Raw genomic sequence first — 21187 nt, 5'->3', positions numbered from 1 at the left:
GAGGAGCCAACCAGGAAGTGCAGTTCAGACCTGCCGCTGGTCTGAGCGATATCCTCGTTACACCGGTGGTCGGTAAACCGGGCGTCTCTCGTGTTTACGTCAGATTTAAATGACACCTGGACTTGAGTTTGTTTAAACTTTGTGGGTAAAAACTCTAACATGTTTAGATTTGCCACGTAGCAAATATAGACTGCAGTTCATACATGGCAGCCCCGGATGGGTAAATAATGAATCAGTGGTCCCGCTTTGCCAGGTGCGCTTTGACTTCAATGAGTGGGCGGGGTTAGGAGTCACCTGAGGGCGCTTATAAATGATTTCCAGGTATCCTGCATGCATTCCAGTGCTTCCTGTGGTTGTTGTGAGGTCCTGAAGTGAGCTGCCCAGCGCTTGATCTAGTCATGAGTTCTGCAAAGCCATACATTGGGTGTAAAATAGGCTTGATTTCCAAAGCCCAGAATCGATATGAGGGGATTTTATACACAATTGACAAAGTCAACTCCACCGTAGTGCTGGCTAAAGGTGAGTGTTGCAGGTTTGTCCACATGTTAAGGTGCAGAATGACTGACAGACTAGTAGAATCACAAATCTTTTGGATTGTATCTAACTCTTCCGACTAGTCAAATGTTTTGGGACGGAGGGGCGCCCCACCGACAGACCGACAGCGCCCAAAGATGACATTTACGAGTATATCACGTTCCGAGGAAGTGACATTAAGGATATCACGCTCTGTGAGCCTCCAAGATCTCACCACGGCTTACCCCCAGATCCTGCCATCGTACAGGTATCCGAGGTCGAAGCTACACATTTAGAGGCGGCGCAGGACAAGTGCAATAGAATGTGTCTGTTAATTTCGCTTCAAGTGTATTCAGTCATCCAGTGCAGTACCCTCAGGCATCTACCCTACTTGTGGATCATTCAGCCCCCTAAGGATGACCGGCTATAACCAGCTTGCTGCTAGTTCTCTGCTTAACCAGCAATATAATGCAGCTCTTGGTCTCGGTAAGGCGCGTTACTGAAATAAACCTGGAATCTTGGTAGAAGGTGCCATCGTAAATGCTGTTTCAGGGCCCGGGCTCCCTGGCTTTCCTATCAGAAGAGGCCCCATGGTGGAAAAAGCTGTTCAAACCCTCCATGTGGAGCAACCCAGACAGTGGGGTTCAGCTCAGGAGCAGGATCCCCGGTGGGTGCGGAGGAGGCTGCAAGGAAGCAGAGGAGCCGCTCTCCAGACCATAATGGGTGCTGGAGCCACCAGTAAGAAATTGTCCTGAAACTTTGGATTTGAAAGCGCAGAAATTTCATAACCTGGTGTGCAATAATAGAGGCGAGCTCGGTTTAATTTCAAGGAAGAGCGAGCCCGGGGATGGCCAGTGCTCAGCAGGAGAGCCGGCAGCAGAGTAATGAAAACAGACTGCCGCCCAGGAGGAGACAAGGTAAATGAAAGCCATGACGCAACCACTGTTGCAATAACTCTAACGCGGCGTGTTTTTAGGAGCACGCAGGCGCAGGAGCCGCAGACGAGGCCAGCTCATGGTGGCGAGTGTCCCCTCTGCCACCCTAAAATTCGACACGGACTTTGATTTTGATCTGTCCAACGCCCAGTTTAAGAAGGAGGAACTGGAGACGCAGGTGCACCACGGGGTCGGCCTGAAAGGTTGGCAGAAGGCTTTTTTCTACGACTCCGTCTGACTGCTGGCATGTGTGAACCGCCCGTTTGTGTTTGCAGGAAGTCACGACTCGGGTCTAAAAGAAGAATCGTCCTTGCGTGGAGAGGACGACCATTTTGGACCAAAGTTCTACTATGATAAAACAAAGTCCTTCTTTGACAACATCTCATCTGATATGAAGTATAGGTGATTTTATCTTGTATAAACTGGTTATTTTGCAGTGGAATATATTGCACTTTGGCGCCTCTTGTTATGTTGTATACGTTTTTCCTGTAGACTAACATGGGCAGAGGAGCGGAAGTGGAATTTGGAGACCTTTGGGGTCCCTGGACGCTTCCTCAGGGGTCAAGGCTTCAGAGGTGGATTAGCTGGAAGACGAGGAAGAGGCACCGTGCAGGCTGGGTTCTCTTGCAGATCCAGGAGTGGGCAGGTGTGAAGGTCAAGGTACCTTTGCCCTTCTCATGAAATATGGATTCAATGAGCCACTGCCGATGTGGTGCTTTATTATTTTTTTTGGTTTGTTTTTTTTTTCCCCTCAAGGCAGTTATCCTGGCCTGATACTGGCGGCATTTCTTTATTTTCATTAATTTAGCTCCTGGATACTTGTTTGTTTTTTGAAAATGTCTGACTTTGCCTGTTGGGAGCATTGTCCTTATTTGTACATTTAATTTTGGGTCAAATGTTTATACAAAAAAAGTGAAGTGAAAGTATTTAAAGGCTGAAGCTTGTACATTGCAAGGTAAATCTACTGTAAATAAACTTGAAACGGCTGATTATTTTACTTCATTTTTAACGTGTGTAAAAAGTCTTAAATATGTTGTGCTGAACAAGTTGGGTATTAACTCCGCTCAGTAATGGAAGCTGGGGGCTGATTGGCCCCCAGGAATCAAAGGATGGCCCGTCTCCACTGAGCAAGTGGTAGGTTACTCTGTCTGGACTGTACCAACAGCTGATGGAGGGGGGAAGCCGCTATTTATTCAGCTAATTATACCCACCAGTGTCTTATACGGTCCATCAATATTATTTAAATCGATCACAGCTGTTAACTTGGTCTAAATGAAATCCAGTTTTCTGTTTTGTCTTTTCTTTATTACACGGCCAATTTTATCCACACACCCCCATTTCTCGACAATGGCCAAACTAAGTAACCTAATAGAGGAGCTGCGCTCAATCTACTAAATATTAGAATAAAAGAGCGCTTTTATTTCCCACATGACAAAATGTCGGTGGCGTTTCCGTCGGCGCGCCCCAGGAGTAAAGGGGAGGTGACACAACAGGCGATTCAGAAGGTAAAAGAAAAAGCAAATTCCGCCTTGATGCTGCGCGTTTGCTTCGAGTGTGGATGGGAGTGTGCGTCTCCGCCACTGGCGCAGGGAAAGTAACCCCTGTGGCGAATATCAGGAGAAATGGCAACTGGTATGTTACAGTCGGCCGAAGGTGTGAGAACAAACAAAGCGACGCGTCTCCCGGCGCTACTCCGCTCCTCCAATATCGATGCGCTAATTTGTGCGTATTATTCACGAGTTTGGGATTTTTTTTACTCGCTTTGTTGTGTTCCATTAGCCGTGATTGGCTGTTGTTTGAAGTGTCTCCTCTGACCGTTAAGTCTTACTGCTAATTATAATAAGCAGAACGGAGGGAAGCTCAACTCCGGAGCGCTGCTTTCTTAAACAAACGCACCCCCTCATTCTAAAGATGATTAAAATCTTAAATGCAGATCCAGAAGCTGCAACAGACAAGTGGATTTTTTTCCCTCGAGCTGGTTGAAGTTCGGAGAATCTAGGACAAGTGTAGTGGTGTCTTTAGATCCTATTTCAGTCTGTAATTTCCCACTGTCTGACCTGAGTTACTGAAGCTATTTTTACTGTCCCCACAAAGATGCTGGATGAAAACCATCATTTAATACAGTGTATAATGGACCACCAAAGCAAAGGCAAGCTGGCTGAGTGCACGCAGTAAGTGTTAACAGTCCCTCGCTGCTTTACAAATCTCAGACGAGGTCCAGACCTGCAGAGATGCTTTTATCTTGTCGTATTTTGACTTTTTAAAAAAAACAGGTATCAGCAGATCCTGCACAGAAACCTTGTTTACTTGGCCACAATAGCAGATTCCAATCAAAACATGCAGTCACTCCTGCCTGCAGTGAGTACTTGTGATAACAAACATTTTACAGGGGATCATTTCAGCATATTAGTGCTCGTAGAAATAGAACATGGACGTTGTTGCTGTTTCTCCTCAGCCTCCCACTGCCAACATGTCCATGGGTCCTGGAGGGATCAGCCAGGGGGGGAACCTCAACGACAACGGGCCCCCCACGTCAATGATGCCGAGCCAAATGAGTAACGGTGAGCTTGTCACACGAACGTCGTCCAACTGTCCCAGATGTGGTGTTAAACATGCACCTGGACATCCCGATGTTGCTGCCTGCAGATGTGAAAGGCGGCGCCTCGTCCTCCCGCTTGCTCCTGTTGCCTGTGTGTGTCTGTGGTGCTCAGCTACCTGTGTGTCTGTGGTGCTCAGCTACCTGTGTGTGTCTGTGATGCTCGGCTACCTGTGTGTGTCTGTGGTGCTCGGCTACCTGTGTGTCTGTGGTGCTCAGCTACCTGTGTGTCTGTGATACTCGGCTACCTGTGTGTCTGTGATGCTCGGCTACCTGTGTGTCTGTGATACTCGGCTACCTGTGTGTCTGTGATGCTCGGCTACCTGTGTGTCTGTGATACTCGGCTACCTGTGTGTCTGTGGTGCTCGGCTACCTGTGTGTCTGTGATGCTCGGCTACCTGTGTGTCTGTGATGATCGGCTACCTGTGTGTGTCTGTGGTGCTCGGCTACCTGTGTGTCTGTGATACTCGGCTACCTGTGTGTCTGTGATGCTCGGCTACCTGTGTGTCTGTGATGCTCGGCTACCTGTGTGTGTCTGTGGTGCTCGGCTACCTGTGTGTCTGTGATGCTCGGCTACCTGTGTGTCTGTGATGCTCGGCTACCTGTGTGTCTGTGATGCTCGGCTACCTGTGTGTCTGTGATGCTCGGCTACCTGTGTGTCTGTGGTGCTCGGCTACCTGTGTGTGTCTGTGATGCTCGGCTACCTGTGTGTGTCTGTGATGCTCGGCTACCTGTGTGTCTGTGATGCTCGGCTACCTGTGTGTCTGTGATGCTCGGCTACCTGTGTGTGTCTGTGGTGCTCGGCTACCTGTGTGTGTCTGTGATGCTCAGCTACCTGTGTGTGTCTGTGATGCTCGGCTACCTGTGTGTCTGTGATGCTCGGCTACCTGTGTGTGTCTGTGGTGCTCGGCTACCTGTGTGTGTCTGTGATGCTCAGCTACCTGTGTGTGTCTGTGATGCTCAGCTACTGGTCTCATCCATCATCCTTGGTGATGATGGCGCCGTGGCGTGTTTGTGATTCCTGTTACACCCTATCGACACTCATCACCCTGTCGCCCGCCCAAACTTCCCGTGCAGATGAACTGAATGTGGTTTCTTGACTGACACCTCTGAGGGTGGTGTGCTGGCTGCTCTGACGGGGCGTGTGTGTCGTCAGGCGCCGGCCATGCCCACATGCAGCAGCAGCCGGCTAATCCCAACAGCAGCTTTGGTAGCTCAGCTTCGGGCTACAGCCACCCCACGCCCCTCTCCCAGGGCAGCACGCTCCAGGGCCCGGGGCCTGGCCATGGCTCCTCTTCCTCCTCTGCACCCTCCTCTTCCTCCTGCTCCCACAGTAACCACAACATGCAGTCCCACCGAGGTGAGCCAGGTACAGACGCTAATCCTGTGTGCTTTATTCCACTGTTGAAACTTGGCTTTGAGCGCTATTATTAGTATCATTAAAACCTGAAAAGATGTCGCGGTTCAGATCATCGACATGAGATAGAACACAGATAGAATCCAACTGCTCCACACACACTAAATGATATCAGAGGATTCTAGTTTTTCACCCTCTGACGGAGCTCCAGGGCCTACAGGACAGTCATCAGGGGTATCAGCTGTTGGCCTACTGATGCAAACACATTCAGTTCATCAGTGAGATGGTTTACCCCCCACCCCCCCTCCACTCGGTTCATCTCAGACTCTTCGCCCTGAGATGCAGCCCCCTCCCTGGACGTCTGTGTGTATTTACTGCACTTCTGTCTGCACACTGAGCTCTTTTGTTTGCATTTATACCCCTGAGATGCATCTTAAAAGCATCTTCTCCATCAGGCTAAATGTAAGAGCTTGTATGTTGGAGGCCCATGGCCTTAACTCCATGGAGCCCCTCCTACATTTACTTCCCAACTAAGGCTTTCTTCCAACATTCCTTTGACCTCAGTTATTTCACACCCTTACCTTTATTGAGAGTGTCGGTATTTGTAATGTCTGAGCTCTTTCCCTCCATGATCCCACCTTCATCCTAGTCTCGATGATGCACCAACAGTCTGCCACTCCTCACTATTCCTCAGCCCAGGCCGGTGGGCAACACTACCAGGGACAGTCGGCCATGGGCATGATGGGTCAGGGGGCTCCAGGAAACACTATGATGTCCCAAAGGCCCATGGGAAATTACCGCTCCTCACAGCAAGGTAGGTGGACAGCACCACCCTCCAGGTTGGCCTGGAAACCATGGACGGGATCTGGACATTGAGCATGTTGCCTTTGAGTGCTGAAATCCCAAATTTGAACTGCGAGTCGTAACATTTTCTGATTGTAAGAAAATGCTGCTTATGCCTTTGAAGCAACAGACCTTTCCTCGTGCTCTCTTGCACGTTCCATTTCGGCACCTTTTATGATTTCTGAGGTGTTTCAGTCTTGTCACATCACATTCTGTCTCTCCAGATGAAAGAAGCTGCGTCAGGACAGGCCTAATTATAGCTCCACCTTGTCCTATTATGTGTCTTCAAAGGGTGTAAACTACATACAGTTTCCAGGGCAACATGCCCATTTTCTCTGCCTATTTGCCTGGTTGGCTTGTTTTAATGACCAGCTCAGCTTTTAGAAACATTTACGGTCCACGAGGCTTATTCCCATTTAAATGCTACTTTCTTGATATAAAAGGTAAATGTGATCTCAGTGGACAGTCTTCTTTTATGTGAACTGTAAAGGACAGAGCCTGGAATCTGGAGTTTCTGCACACCGCCACCAGGCCCAGCTCAGATTAGCCCTACGCACCCCGTTGTGTTGCCTAAATCAGCCGAGCGTCCCCACCTCAGCGGCTCACTGGTCCGACCACACATGGTTTAACCAGTCGTGGTGTCACCTGTCTTGCAGGATCTGCACAGCAGTACACGGGACAAGATGAGTTCTACGGAGAGCAGTATGGACACACTCAGAGCTCCAGCGAGCCCATAAACCAGCAGTATTACCCCGATGGTAATCATGCACGTCCATTGTTTCTCATACACACAGCCCAAACACACGAATCAGCTCCTGAGAACTTGTTCCAAAAACCTGAGCAGAACCTCCGGTGGCTGCAGATCTTCATCTCACACACTTTTCCCCCCTTTGAAGCAAATCAAAGGCATTAGCAAGAAACTAATGCTGACATTAGCCTGCATTTTGTCCCTCCCCAGTGTGTCTGTGTCCATACTGTCCCCTTTGGTGTGCCGAAATTTCAGATTTTAGCGCTGGGGTTGAGGGAAAAGTGCAAACGTTCCCCTGTGTCTCTTTGTGCATCACATCTGAGCGAGAGGCTTTGAAAACGTGGTTTTGTGCTTGTCATCTTGTCAGTGCACATGTATTATGCATGTGTGTGCTTCCGTTCAAATGATATTTGCCGTTTTATGTGTAAATGGGTTGTGCCTTTGCGGAGGAATGTTTTGCACGTCTTGAATCGCGTTCTCGACAGGTCACGGGGAGTACTCGTATCAGCCGCCACCATATGGTGATCAAGGCTACGACAGGCCCTTTGAAGAATCATCACAGCACTACTATGAAGGAGGTATCTGCTTGGGATTTTGAAAGTATGACTTGTCCGTGTCGGCTTGTCAAATGGGTCCCGGCATGTCTGCAGTAAAGAAGGGGCCCGGATGAATGATCAGCAGCTGACATGTGCGTCTCCCTGTAGGTAACTCTCAGTACGGTCAGCAGCAGGCTCAGTATCAGCCGGGCTCCGGCCAACAGCCCTTCAGCCAGCAGCAGTATTCCTCTCAACAAGGCTACGGGGGGCAGCCGCAGGGATACGGTGAGAAACCTGCTTCACTGGTGCGTTCACGCAGACACGAGCACACGCTGAACCTGACCTCTCTGCTGCAGCTCCTGGCCAGGCTGCCTCCTCCCAGTACTCCCAGTTTCAGCAGGGTCAGGGCCAACAGTACGGCTCCTACCGCTCTTCCCAGGGAGGCCCTGGAGCACAGCCACAGAGGTCCTATGCTTATGAGCAGGTACATTCCAAGAAAGGATTCAACTTTATGTTGTAATGTGTTTAATTATGCCGGAACCATGAGGCACAAATGGGATGCACGAAGCCTCTCAGCTACCAACTCCATGCTGTTACACAGCAGACGGGTGCTGTTTGTCTGCATCCTGGTCTTTAAATATATAAATAAGTCATGGAAAATAACTCCCACTTTCCCCATTAGTGCATTACACTTCCACATGCACTCACCAGCGTGCGCGCATGCGTCAGTGAACCACAGGACTCTGCGAAGAGCTGACGCACAAATGCAGCTTTAAAATAATGGCTTCACTCTCTGCTCGACACAACAGGTCAACGTGCGATTGTATAATATGCTAGCGTGATTTCCTGATGCTGCCGGTCTCTGCTGTAGCTAATAGCACCCTGACATCAGCGCAGAGCTTTCACATACCGAATGTGGGATTTAATGGGATGTCGGGGTCGCTGATGAAAAGCTCCAGACTCGGGATTCCTGCAGTAAAAGCTCCAATATGAATACTTTTTTCTGCATTACCCATTTTTTTTTGCTCCCAAATCTAACTGAGATAATGCATAGAACACAATTACATGAATGAAAATGATTTTTTTCTACTCTCTCAATTTTTTTTTACAGGGTCAATATGGAAATTATCAGCAATAAGATCCTCCTGTTGTTCTCCCATTGCATGAAAATGGAAAAGGGAAGTTTGAAAATTGATACCAACGGCTCGGCTGTGGGGAAGAATATCGACCTGCATCAGCTTTGCTATCTTCTCATTAATCATCACCCTCCAGAAACAATAAGCGATCTCATCATCGTGGACGTTTATCCTCATTAGTTTCAACCGTTTCAGAGGTGAAGTGCTGCTGGTCACACTGGAGCGAGCGAGCGAGCGGGCAGCCAACGGAGGCAGCTTAAAATAAGAGATGAGCCGGAGCAAATGGCCGGTCTCGCTGTTTTCTGCACTTCCCTTTACTGCGCTTTAATATTTATTCAGTTTACTTTTTTATTCCCTCTTGGAGGAACTAAATAAGCCCTGGGGGAAATGTTCCATGATATTTCATAAATAGACTCCACTTTGACTAGCTCTGCTGCTTGTTCTCAGACCTAAACTGGTTTGGACTGGTCGGTTGTGGTGTGTTGCTGTGTGTCCTGACATTATCTTTTCATTCTCTATGTGTGTGTTATAGAAGTTAATGAGATCCTGTAGCTGACCCATGCTGCCTCTAAAGCCAGTTTCATCCTCTATCGTAACCACTCATGGAGGTATTAGCATTAGCATTATGCACAAGCATGTTGGGTTTCGAGTCAGATGGGTCTACAAGTCCGTGCCATTCAGTTTGGATTTGACATGTTGCCACTTTCTCCTGCAAGTTTTGTTGAATTTATGTCCTTGTGCAGTCCAGGCAGATTTTTCCACACAAAGCCAAAGTAATAAAGGAACAAAACAGTAGCTTGTCCTGTACCTCTGCAAGTGCAATACACCCCAATTCTCCAGGTTGGTTGTGATGGTAAATACAATTTTTTGGGATATTTTTCTGCATATATTACAGATATAATGTGTATTTATCAACTATCATCTATCTATCTTGATTGTAGGATGAGCATATGTCGTTTATTATACCACCTCTAGTCGTTTCACTTTCTTGAGCTGTAATAGGGATTATTTTTGACTGTGAAAATGAAATTTTCAGGATCTCTAACCTCAGAAGGGAGATGTAACACTAGTTTTGTCAGGTTAATGAAGATTCCATTGGACCTGGCTGTCATAACAGCTTCATAATTACTGTATGTACCTACCACTCAACAGTGACAATCAGAACTCTCTGTACCACATTTATATGAGTGCTTTGTTTTTCAGTTAAATGGAGTGTGTCATTCCTAATGTGGTTGGAAGGCCTCCACTGTGTATGTGTGTGGGGTTTTTGTAAGTGATAGAAGAGTTATGCATAATCATACTATGAATGTTATTTAATCATCTACTATAAAACGGCGTCGCTGATCTCTCCTGTCTTTTGTTACTGTTTGTTAAATAAAAAAAAACATGTTGTGTTTATATTTATGTGTTAATTTGGGAGGTATTATAAATAATACTCTATCGTTATTACATATATAAAGTATACTGTGCATAGTTTACTGTAAGTCTGTGGTCTATTTGCGCTTCATACGTTAGGGGGCGCTGTGTCGCTGTAGAACTTAGTTGAGCATTTGGCGAAGAAGACGAACGCGGTTTGTCCCTTCAGACTTTCCGTACTGTTATGCGCGTTATGCGGCTTCGGCAGAAATGTGGTTTCTTTAAAACAGCGTAGCTTATCAGCGAATTTGTAGGTCACAGTGTGTTTATCACGTTTATAACGTATCGTTTCAACACGATGAGTCCTCCTTTTCTACCGCTTTTTAACGAGGAAAGCGTGCAGACATGCTGTTGTTGTCCAAACGTGGTGGCCGAGTAATGCATGTTTCAATGTTGGCTGTGTTGGCCAAGGTTAAAAGCTCTCTGAGGCTTCATTCAGACGTGTATTCGAGACACATTTTCAGACGAGAAGTTACAAGAAACAAGCTGAGTTTGGCCCGAAATGTCACCACGTCCTCTGGGCTGTGCGCCAAACTTCGGGGAAATTCAAAGAAAACGGATCTGTCTGAAAAGAAACTGGTATAGTGTTATTAATATTTTAGAAGATTTGCTCAAACATATAGTTGCTAACATCGATACTGACCTAAATCGCTATGGTTACAAAGATCTCATGATTATAAACTAGTTTATAAACCTAGATTATAAACCTCAATAATCTTTTACTGCACCTTAATGATAAAGTCCACTAAAATGCTGCATCAGCTAGTAAATAATTTGGCCGACACAAAATAATGGAGCAGAAAAATAGGACTTAATTACTAATGTGTTTTCTGTCTTGTGTTTGTTGAAACCTAAACTAATCAAAGTTCTTGATTTGGCAACTAGACCCGGTGCTTTGTGGACCATCGCCCGGTCAAACTGGTGGCTGGTTCTGGTGGAAAAGGAGCCAGCAGCTTTCACAGTGAGCCTCGCAAAGAGTGGGGCGGCCCGGACGGAGGGAACGGAGGTGATGGCGGAAGCATCATCATCAAGGGTAGGTCTCCCCTACACCTGCAGGGAACGTGTCTCTTCAGTAGTCTTTCTAAAGTGTCACAAAGAAGATGTTTGAAAAAAAACCCCAAAAAGATGGATTCTCTTTATTTGTCCAATTACAGCGAATCGGTTGGTTAAATCATTGGCTCAAGTTGCTCCCGTCTACAAGGGAGAGGATGGGCATTCAGGGGGCAGCAAGAATTGTTATGGCAGGAATGGCAATACAACATATGTCCACGTGAGTCCACGTGTGTGTGTGTGTGTGTGTGGGGGGGGGGGGGGATGCGTTTAGGGCATGTATCAACTTTAGCCTTTTATATCCTACACTTTAAGGTACCGTTAGGCACTGTGGTCAAAGAGCAGGGAAACACTGTAATGGACCTCTCTCAGCATGGCCAAGAGTTCACGGCTGTGTTTGGGGGGTCTGGTGGGAAGGGAAACCGCTTCTTTTTAACCAACGAGAACCGCGCACCGATAACATCGACCCCGGGAGCGCAAGGCCAGGAGAGGATCCTTCACCTGGAGCTCCGCACCATGGCCCACGCTGGACTCGTGAGACAACGCTGCTCATTTTTAATAAAGAACTAAATGGCTTTGAACAGCACGGATGTGACGGATGTTTGCCCTCAGGTGGGGTTTCCCAACGCCGGGAAGTCATCATTGCTCCGAGCCATCTCCAACGCCAGGCCCGCCGTGGCTGCGTACCCTTTCACAACGCTCAAACCACACGTAGGAATCGTGGACTACAGGGATCACGTGCAAGTCGCAGGTCGTATTCGCTGCATCATTTACGCTGCAGCAGCAACAGCATATTGAATAAGTTGCTCCTCTCCTCCGTGCAGTTGCCGACATCCCAGGGATCGTCCGGGGGGCCCATCTCAACCGCGGCCTGGGCCTCTCTTTTTTGCGTCACATAGAGCGCTGCCGTTTCCTCCTCTTCGTTTTGGACATGTCCGCTCAGGACCCCTGGACCCATCTTCAGCATTTGCAATATGAACTGGACCATTACGAGCCTGGCTTGTCCCAGAGACCTCAGGCCATCATCGCGAACAAAATGGACTTACCTGAAGCCCGGAGCAATCTGGAGGCTCTGCGGAGCCTCGTCACCAAGACCATAATCCCCGTGTCAGCCATCACGGGTCAGAATATGGAGGAGCTGGTTCTTCACCTCAGAGAGTTGTATGATGGTTACCTCCAGGAAGACGGCGCCAAGGCCGGCAAAGCCACAGGAAAATATCCAAATTATGAATAAATATAACATCCAAACAAACCCTTCTTCATGTTCAGTCATGTTTTCACGATGCACAGCAAAAATAGTTCCAAGTTTCTGGTGTTAAACGCTTCAATGCTGGATAAAAGTCCCGAATCAAACCCAATAGCACAAGCAGACGTGGTTCATGCACGTGCTGGTCTTTATGGAGGGACACCGGTTTAAAAAAGTGGCCTCAGTCAAGGTACATTAGAGAACAAATTGTTTAGGTTGGACAATGATTATTCTTAAGAGGCTATGGTTTCCATGGAAACCAGCCAACGTTCTCTCTTGGCCTTCTTAAGGCCAAATAATGAGACGGTTGCTGTCCCTGAAAGCCTTGTCGCTTGTCTGGGCTGTAGGAACAACAAATAACAAATATATATGTAGCTGATCACCATTATGCCAATTTATGTCATTATGTTTATACATTTAATTAGGTCAGAAAAGTCAGATTTTGCTTGTTGCATACAAAAACAATGTAGAAATTAAATATATGTTAAACATCTGACTTAATCACTTATTAACAAAGTCCTCTGGAATGGGAGGAAGGACTTTCGGGACTCCCGGAGATCATCATGATTCTTGGCTTTTGTCTTCCTGGTGGCTGGTCTGGCCAATCCTGGAGCACCTTAACCTTTGTGGCTGTGAGGAGCTTCAGTGTGGAGGCTGAAGTGGGACCGGGAGAATTTGCCCTCTCCTGTGGTTCGGAGCGTAGTTGGCAGCCAGTTGCCCTCCATGTTACAGATCTCTACACACACCTCCACACTGGATGTAGTCCAAACCCTTTGGTTTCCTCCACAGTCTTGGCTCCAAACAGGCTCCAACAGGTCCTCTGAGGTATTTGCGAGAGTAACGATGCTGTCTGATGGATGATTGATCGGAAAAATCAACCATCTGCCACTTTCCACATCCTTTCTGTGGACCTTTGCATATGAGGCGCCATTCAATTTCCCTACGGGGATTAATAAAGTACTAATCTTAAATCTTAATCTTCCTATTGTCTTTGGTTTAATGGTGGTTTCCATGTCGCATAATCCCATAAACTCTTCTTGTTGATTCGGCACTTTATGCTTCAGTTGAAAAAGGGATCGGCCCCAGACCGTAAAAAGTAACAACCAGCATTCCTTCAAGTTTAATTGTACAGCATTTATTATTGTGAAGGCCGTTGAAATTAAAATGAATCATTTGTTGTGATTGGATTGCTGGTTGTCAAGACATTGTGAAAGAATCAAAGCAAAGGAAAAAACAATTGAGAATCCTGCGAGACTACACGTGAATGCACAGACAGAGGCAGCATCTAAGCGTGGGCCTTGGTACTAATTTGCACAAGAACAAAAATATAACTTATTCATGTGGTGCAGTTGCATATGTGGCCTGTAGGGGGCAGAAACAGTACAAACTTGTACAGTCCTTGAACGTCTCGCCTGGAAGCTCACAAAACTAAATCGTGTCATTTAAAAAAAACATTGCTTTCATTCTTGTATATATTTTCTTTTTCAACATGAGCGACTTATAAAGTGATAAACCGACTGGAAATGTGTTTAAAAATCAAGGACTCGTGACTTCCACAAGCCTCAGACTATATTTTACTCCCACTTTCAGTCCAATTGATCATCTTTCCTCCCCAAAATCAGTTTAACTGGATGAGTGACAAACCTGCCTCTGTCCTTTAGACCTGTATTTTCTATCTTTATTTTGGGCAAGGTGTCAAGGAAACCTCAGACGTTTATGTACAGTAAATACTTCCAGTGAAACAGGTTTGTGATGCATTAAGTGATGATGACAATGATGATTATTAGGCAAGATAGAGATCCTAAAGCAAGTGAGGGCCTCATTAGCCCTAAACTTTGCTTAATTATTGAAAGAATATGATCCACCACAGTGACATTTGATAAGAAGGGCATTCTGACCACAGAACCAGGCCATAATTTTCATCAAATGATTCCGATGAGCCCTGTGACTGGTACAAGTGTGTTGTTTTGAGGGAGAACATGTTTGTCATGTTTGTGCAGCATCAAACTGAATTTCCAAAAAAACACGTCTCGCATGATGGATTGTGTTTGTTTAAAAAAAAAAAAAAAACCTTCTTTGTTGTTCCAAGTAACATTTTTTATATTTACTTCCTGTTGTGTGCTACATACCATCAGGTTTAGCTCAACAACTTTCCAGCAGGCTTTAAAGCCTGCTCCTTTTATAGATTAGCCTGTCTCTGCTAACAGTTGGTGTCTCACCTTCCATAATTACACCTCTCCAGAGAAAAGAGCACATTTATACTCAGCAGTCACAGCAAACTATAGACCAATAGTTCATCTCACCCAGTGAGACATGATAGAACCTGCTTTAAACCCATTTTGGTGGGTTAATTCCGTTTGTGTTGTTCAGAGAAGAAGATAGAACAAAGAAGTCTCTTTAGTTTACTTCGTTTATTTTTTACAGCAAACATCACCACTGATCGTTAATGTCAGCACATTAATCACATTCGAGGTTTGTTCAGGTTTTGAGTGTTTGGGTCAAACAATGAGGAGATCTCTGCGGATAAGCTATTCTGCAAGATCTATTTTTTCTTATACTGTTTTTCTTTTCAATGCATATTTACAACATATTTGCAACATACTGTGCAATCTGTAAATGCCACAATTCTACTCTTATTTGCTCTTTCATTGTTCTTCATATAGTATAATATCGATATAATATATATAATAATAATATAATATCGACTATAAAAGAAGTCAAACGGGGTTATTTAACAAACACTATATCATCAGACCACCTGTCCATTATAAAAAAGAAGTCCCATAGTCCACCGAAAACAGTCAAAATATCAAATTTCTCCCGAGCCTAATAAGTAAAACATTCATGTTAGCTCCAAATGTGGAAAAAAGATCTCCCCCCCACTATCACCGTCACCATCACCATCGTCATCATCAATGTTCTCTCTCAGCAGTTTATGACGGTTTAACTTCAAAGTAGGAGAGAAGACAGGTAATCAACAGACCTCCAAACATCTCAGTGCCTTTCACAGTTTTACAGTTCTACGTCTTTCTGTTCGAGCGCCTGCTGACAGATTTGGCCCAACGTTTTGAACTTGGGCCCCAGATTGTTCAGGAAAGTCAAGTCTTCCTCTGTGGTGTTCATTGATATTCCGTCCAGCGATGGACAGCGGCTGCCCCCGCCCTCATGGGCATATATGAAGGGCCCGAACTCTGGAGAGTATGCTTTCGTCCCATCAAGAGTGTAGAGCCTCTGCAGGGTTCAAGAGTCGGGGGGGGGGGGTGGTAACCAAGCATTTTAAACTCCAATCTCATCAAAATGGACTAGTGAAGAAAGACCGAAGCTCTTACCCTGTTAAGGTGATCTGAAATGTGCTGGTCTGAGAGCAGGCTGTGCTTCAACGCCCCCCTCTGCTTGTAAAGAAGAGAGGGAGGACAGTCAGCTCCCACAGAGGGAAGGAAAGTGTTTGTCGTCAGCACAAGGAAGTAAATAAACGATAGAGAGGAGTAGAACTCAGTAGAGATTTGCCTTTACGACCCACACGCAGCCTCATCTGACAGGGCTGAAGAGAAATCAAAGCTTTTCAGAAGCTTTGATTCTGAATTCAAAGTCGATATTGTTTGATGTATTTCTTCCATGTGATTACCGGCTGCATCAAAGAAAGTTTCCTATCATTTTACTGAAGCGAGCTGGTGCGATCAAATGAATCCTAATGGTTCACATGATAAAAAAATGTGGAAATAACCTGCAAAGTAGACGTGGAAACGGTTGTTCTCGTGAAGGTCTGCGCCCCGTTTCGGCTCAGCGTGTCTCTCTGGCGCCACCCACCCAGAAGATTCATGTCATCTCCCTGCGAGAGGAGAAAAGTGAGTTTGAGGCAGAGTGAATGAGTGTAAAAGTTCAGAATCCGTGTCTCGCCCCAGCACTGCGCATAAAGGAGACACAAAAGCTCACCCACCATGCCGAGAGCTGAGCTCTTGTACCCGTACACGCCATCCATCGTGGCTGGATGATACTGAGAAGCCTGTCAAGTGCAGCGATTTTTCTCTGAGTTTAGTCGCTCACAAAGGTCATGAATAAAACGAAAACACACAACCTGTCAGAGTAGTTCCAGTTATGTGTGACAGTTGATTTTAACCACCATTTCTTTTTCTCCAGGATTAATGTGAACTATTATTCCCCTGACAGTTTTCATTATGCCACTCTTGCTTTCTTAGCAAGACCCGCCCTCTGGTTGTTGTTTTAAGTCAAGCAAAAATATGAGCCGAAGGAGGATCAGAGGAGTACCTTAAAGAAGCCTTTCTTCACACCGTCCGTCACGGCAGTGCTTCCTGTCGGGGTCAGGAGCAGGATGGGGTCTGTCTGAATGGCCAAGATGGGGAAGAAGCATGAATTAGGGCGAACCGCAGAACACGGTTCTCTCACAGACCTCTACACACCTTGCATTCGGACAGGCCTCCTTCTTGGTTGTAATTCATGAAGGTCTGGATGCCCTCTTCCTTTATTGGCTTGAAGTCCTTTTTACACTTACAGATAAAGATGAGCAGCAGCACTGCAGGCACGCACGAGAAACACGTGATGTCATTCCCGTTGGTAAAAAAAACAACTGTTCCTCTGAAGGAACTGGTGATGTTGAATTAAAAAGACCATTTAGACTGGTTTCAGTAGAGCAGAAAGGCTAAATAGTCCAGTTAAAGTGGGCCTGAGAGGCTAAATGTACAGGAAAAATATGTACAAACATGAACAGAGATGTTGATATCAGCACTGCTGTTAGGGTAGTCACAGATACTCACACAAGAAAAAGAGGAGCCCAGCAAAGGCTGCCCCAATCCCTGCTGGACCAATGCTGGCTCCGATTCTCTTTTTGGACCGGCACACGTTTTCCTCCTCGCAGTCACACACCATAACTTCCAAGGTCTCTTGTGCCAGCATGTTCTGCTGGTCCCGGATCTCCAGGGGCACCAAGTAGTTCCCAAAGTAAAGGTCCTTCTTGCTGACTAACCCGCATTCATCCCCTGACGGGTGATACAGAAGTGCTTGGCGTCTTTAGTGGTTCGATTTTTTTCCCCCAAAGACTTTATTATACTAACCAGAGCTTGGATCTAGTTTCCACAGCTTAAGAATTTTCTCATCATTTTTCAGGGAGAAGAAGAAGGGCCCGGCATAAGGGGAGATGTCCGCGTCTCTGGCCGCCACCATAACCTTGTTTCCCTTGTTGGCACAAAGAGTAACGCCCTTGTTGACTAGTTCAGGTTTGTTGTCGTTGATATCACTCAGGTGGATCTGCACCGTGCAGGTGGCTGTTGCCGGAGGCTCACCTGGGGCAGGAACAAAAGGGGAACCATTAAATACACCAGTGGGTACAATAAAGTTCTTTTTTTTTAAAAAAAAATCTTTATTCCCTGCTACCATTATCTATGGCGGCGATGAGGATGGTATAAATGCCAGTGCCATTCAGGAGCGCCAATTCTCTGTCCATCTTTTTCACTGACGTGAGCTTTCCGGTCTTTTTGTCGATGCTCACGTAATTATTTGGATCTTCCAACACCTCATACCTAATATATGCAGAAATGTGTCAACACATTTCGCCAATTGCACACCTTGAATTGCACAATATCATTATGTAATATTTAAATGTAACAATTGAAAAATCTAGCAAATAAACTGTAAGAAAATCAGAACCCCGAGACCCACCGTATTTGGGATACATCAGAATCCACATCCTTCACCTCTGGAGTGAACAGCACCTTCCCCGGGTCTTCCTCCTCCATCACGTGTAAAATTGCTGGATTCTGAGCGAACACGGGCGGATCGTTGACATCCTTCACTTTTATCTTGATGACGGCCGAGTCGTAAAAGTCTTTTTTTGTCCCACTGCTGGCTTTTTCTTTACAAACCCAGAGCGGTTCTTCATTTCTGACCCCCACCTCCAGGGTGACAAAAGACGTGCTTTCGTAATCTTTCCCCTGGAACAAACGTGTAAGTTCTTGTCAGGTGTAAATTTCAAGGTTGTCTAAAGCTGGTCGGTCCCAAAAACGCCAAATTTTACCTTGACAACACTCAGGATGCCCTCATTAGTTTTGAGGTCTGTCTCAATTTCGTAGGATCCCTCCTCATTCCCTTTGATGATAAAGTATTTGGCACGCCATCCTGGAGTATTTGGAGTGTCTTTGTCCTCCACGGCAACCCTCAACACATCCTTTATGATCTGCAACTCCATCACCTCACCTTGATACTGAACGTTTAAAATGACTTTACCTTCTAAATCATACATTTGTTTTAAAAGCAACTCAAACGTTAGCAACGATGTTAAATCAAACCTCTTTCTCCTTGAACATGGGCGGATGCGTGTTTCCATCCAGGATATTGATGGTCAGGACAGCGGTGGAGGACAGGGAGGGTTGTCCCTGATCCTTGGCTAGAAGACGCACTTCATACTTCTTTATTTTCTGGAACACATATTATGCTAGCACTCATGACATACGTAAAAAAAAAAACCAAAAGCTTTTGTGTGCAGCACCCGCCTGCAGAGACTTACATCATAGTCGAAACATCCTGACTTGAGGGTGAGTTGGGCCTGTGTGTTGTAGGGCTGCTCTAAGCTGATCTGGGGCTCTTTTGGCTCCTGTGAAATCAAACTCACGGTGATTTTGGAATTAGGGGTTCCCGCCTGATCTCTGTCGATCACATCTAGCTTTCCTGGCAAATATCCTGGAAGTAAAACACTGGCGTTAGCATGTCATGAGTTAACGTGTATTTGAATTAAAGCAAGCACACCTGCTGGTGCCTTTTCAGTCTCTTAAGGAACACCCAGGCTCGACGATAGCCTTTCTTTTTGCATTTTTTTTTAGGATAAGGACACACTCGTGGTGAACTTGTGGGTTTCTCACCTGTGGTTTTTTCGTTCACTTCAATTGTCATCTGAGAGTTTTTGAAAGCAGGTGCGTTGTCATTTAGGTCCATGACTTCAACGTCAAACGCCAGCTCCCTGTCCAGTTTCTTCTTGGTGTCTTTGTCAAGGATGTCAAACTTGATCTGTTGAGACAGGGACGCATGAGTCTTTTCTGACAGTCAACAATGTCGTTGAAACGCGTTATCAGAAAAACACGTTTGCTTACATGAAAGGGTTTTTCGTATTGTTCTCTGTCAACAGCTCGATGGGCGAAGACTTCCCCGGTGTGCGAATTGATGGTAAACACGTTAATTGGATCCTGATCCACTCCGTTTCCACTGATATGGAACTCGTGGTTCCCTGCCAGTTCATTAGACATCTGGCCCCAGCGCAGAAATCAGGTTATTGACTGTTCCAGATTTGTTGGTAATTTCTTGTGGACACCGTAATTTATTACCTTTGAAATTGATTTGGGATACGGTCCGGGATCTTCCTCTTGCAACTCAATGGTGGACAAAACCCACCTTCTTTTGGTGCGCACCAAAGGCTCCTGTTGAGACCGCTGTGAATGTCAACCAGAAGATTGTTCCCAGTCACACACGTTTCTGCCTCAACGATCACGGGGGAGTGTAAAGTTACCTGCTTTGAAGGCTCTCCATGGTCCAGGTGAGATTTTGAAATGCTGCAGAGAGCACTCTGCAATGATAAAACAATAATCTTGTGAACTTTTGGTTTTTTGTACTGTAGTCGCACTGCACGATATTTGCGATCCCTCGTCGGGATGTACAAGAAGAAATTCTCTTTCAGTCTTCTACTCCTTTTTTCTTCCCACACTTGACTATTGTTGTTTTATATACTGATTGGAAATCACCCTTACCTTCCTGTTAAGTAGTATTACCCTCCCCACCCTTTTCCTTGGAAGCCTTTAGATTGCAACATATGCTTGAATGAATTTTGAGTGCAGTTAGGTGCAGCTGGGATGTTTACTTTAAGCTCTTAAAAGCTGACCAATTGATGGCCAGTGCAGACTGGTGTATGTTCTCTAATGTTCTCTAATATAATATATAGATCATTGCGGCGCATTTAAAAAGCTAAACACAAGCACAGCTAGCAATTAGCAATATAAAAAAATAATATGAAAACAGCATTTCTCAGATATCCATCATGTAAATAAAGCAGAGGTTTGTTCTTACCAACAGAAGCAGTCCGGCTGTCCTCATATCTGCCCTTTGTCGTCCGTGGGAATGCGCCAAAGATGTGAGTGACAGCTGGAATAACCCCACACAAAAGCCAGCCCACAAGCGGCACAGGCACCAGGTTGGCTGACGTCGCTGATTTACGTGAGTCGGCTTAATTATTATATTTGCATGTGGTAGTTCCAGAGAAGAGAGAACCAGCCCTGCCTGCCCTTTTAATAGGCTCACTATTATGTTCAAGATTGTTCCTGCATTGTGGGCGTGATGAGGCAGCCACACCTCAGGTGACATCATGTTATATTTGCATGCGCTGAGTTCTGAGGAACTCTAAATCGTACAAACCAGTTTTGTGTGCTTGCGTCAACATGCTTTGATAAGGGTTTGTTATGGTAGGAATTGTTTTACTTTGCCATTCTAGGTGAAAACAGTCTGAGACAGGTGGAAATGAGTGTGAGAAGGATTATTGTTATTGTTGTTATTAGTATTATCTTTAAATGCTATTGTATGTAGACTTTGAGTGTTTGAGGAATGTTGATAGGAAAGGAAGAACATGAGAGTGTCGTAAAAGTGCTGAAGCTGCTTACTATCAAGCTCAGCACTCAGACGTATCCTGTTGGTCAGGATTAGAGAAGTTTGTAAAGATGTCAGAAGACAATGAATTATGATATCCTGTTTAGACACCCATTCTGTTTGCACCAATAAAAGAGGTGAGCGAGCAGCAGACGAACGGAGTTGACAGAGGAA

The 21187-nt window shown here is 45.7% G+C and overlaps 5 protein-coding genes across 16 annotated transcripts in view; 4 read left to right on the top strand and 1 right to left on the bottom strand.

The window, feature by feature from the left end:
• The first annotated feature begins 125 nt into the window (after window positions 1-125).
• Window positions 126-2438, top strand: lsm14b (LSM family member 14B). Its single transcript, XM_011618336.2, has 9 exons — window positions 126-253; window positions 342-519; window positions 618-781; window positions 861-999; window positions 1066-1251; window positions 1344-1430; window positions 1490-1651; window positions 1724-1850; window positions 1941-2438. The coding sequence occupies exons 2-9, from the start codon at window positions 399-401 to the stop codon at window positions 2098-2100; spliced, it is 1146 nt and encodes a 381-aa protein (XP_011616638.1). The 5' UTR covers window positions 126-253; window positions 342-398; the 3' UTR covers window positions 2101-2438.
• Window positions 2439-2634: 196 nt separating this feature from the next.
• On the top strand, window positions 2635-10059 carry LOC105419156 (calcium-responsive transactivator). Of its 11 annotated transcripts, none has more exons than XM_029833653.1 (11): window positions 2638-2953; window positions 3543-3619; window positions 3722-3806; window positions 3904-4009; window positions 5201-5404; window positions 6096-6215; window positions 6901-7002; window positions 7478-7570; window positions 7697-7813; window positions 7885-8012; window positions 8640-10059. In XM_029833653.1, exons 1-11 carry the CDS (start codon window positions 2885-2887, stop codon window positions 8664-8666), a joined length of 1128 nt encoding a protein of 375 aa, XP_029689513.1. In that variant the 5' UTR covers window positions 2638-2884; the 3' UTR covers window positions 8667-10059. The 11 variants fall into 11 exon arrangements, with proteins under 11 accessions (XP_029689519.1, XP_029689513.1, XP_029689512.1 ...); XM_029833652.1 differs by having other exon boundaries at window positions 5201-5413; XM_029833650.1 differs by having other exon boundaries at window positions 5201-5413; window positions 6051-6215.
• A 173-nt stretch (window positions 10060-10232) lies between these two features.
• Window positions 10233-12383, top strand: mtg2 (mitochondrial ribosome-associated GTPase 2). Its single transcript, XM_003977201.3, has 6 exons — window positions 10233-10659; window positions 10966-11113; window positions 11235-11350; window positions 11446-11664; window positions 11743-11881; window positions 11955-12383. The coding sequence occupies exons 1-6, from the start codon at window positions 10426-10428 to the stop codon at window positions 12362-12364; spliced, it is 1266 nt and encodes a 421-aa protein (XP_003977250.2). The 5' UTR covers window positions 10233-10425; the 3' UTR covers window positions 12365-12383.
• A 2385-nt stretch (window positions 12384-14768) lies between these two features.
• Window positions 14769-20675, bottom strand: cdh26.1 (cadherin 26, tandem duplicate 1). 2 transcript variants are annotated; one of them, XM_029833643.1, is made up of 18 exons: window positions 20441-20675; window positions 19887-19943; window positions 19705-19797; window positions 19474-19626; window positions 19246-19390; window positions 18894-19066; window positions 18676-18804; window positions 18405-18590; window positions 18050-18321; window positions 17765-17910; window positions 17446-17673; window positions 17149-17370; window positions 16795-16907; window positions 16643-16717; window positions 16314-16379; window positions 16101-16205; window positions 15706-15765; window positions 14769-15607 (listed from the first exon to the last, which is right to left on the bottom strand). In XM_029833643.1, the coding sequence occupies exons 1-18, from the start codon at window positions 20465-20467 to the stop codon at window positions 15389-15391; spliced, it is 2469 nt and encodes an 822-aa protein (XP_029689503.1). In that variant the 5' UTR covers window positions 20468-20675; the 3' UTR covers window positions 14769-15388. The 2 variants fall into 2 exon arrangements, with proteins under 2 accessions (XP_029689503.1, XP_029689502.1); XM_029833642.1 differs by having other exon boundaries at window positions 19705-19809; window positions 20441-20674.
• Window positions 20473-21187, top strand: part of LOC105416276 (uncharacterized) — a 31311-nt gene continuing 30596 nt past the window's right edge. The window contains exon 1 of the mRNA XM_029833649.1: window positions 20473-20587. The gene's annotated coding sequence lies outside the window, so the exon portion shown is untranslated. The remainder of the gene's footprint in view (window positions 20588-21187) is intronic.

Source organism: Takifugu rubripes, chromosome 3 (genome assembly GCF_901000725.2).
Source record: "Takifugu rubripes chromosome 3, fTakRub1.2, whole genome shotgun sequence".
In the NCBI taxonomy this organism is placed as follows: domain Eukaryota; kingdom Metazoa; phylum Chordata; class Actinopteri; order Tetraodontiformes; family Tetraodontidae; genus Takifugu; species Takifugu rubripes.
Note: the sequence above shows the minus strand (reverse complement) of the source record. Positions and strands in the feature narration are given on the sequence as shown.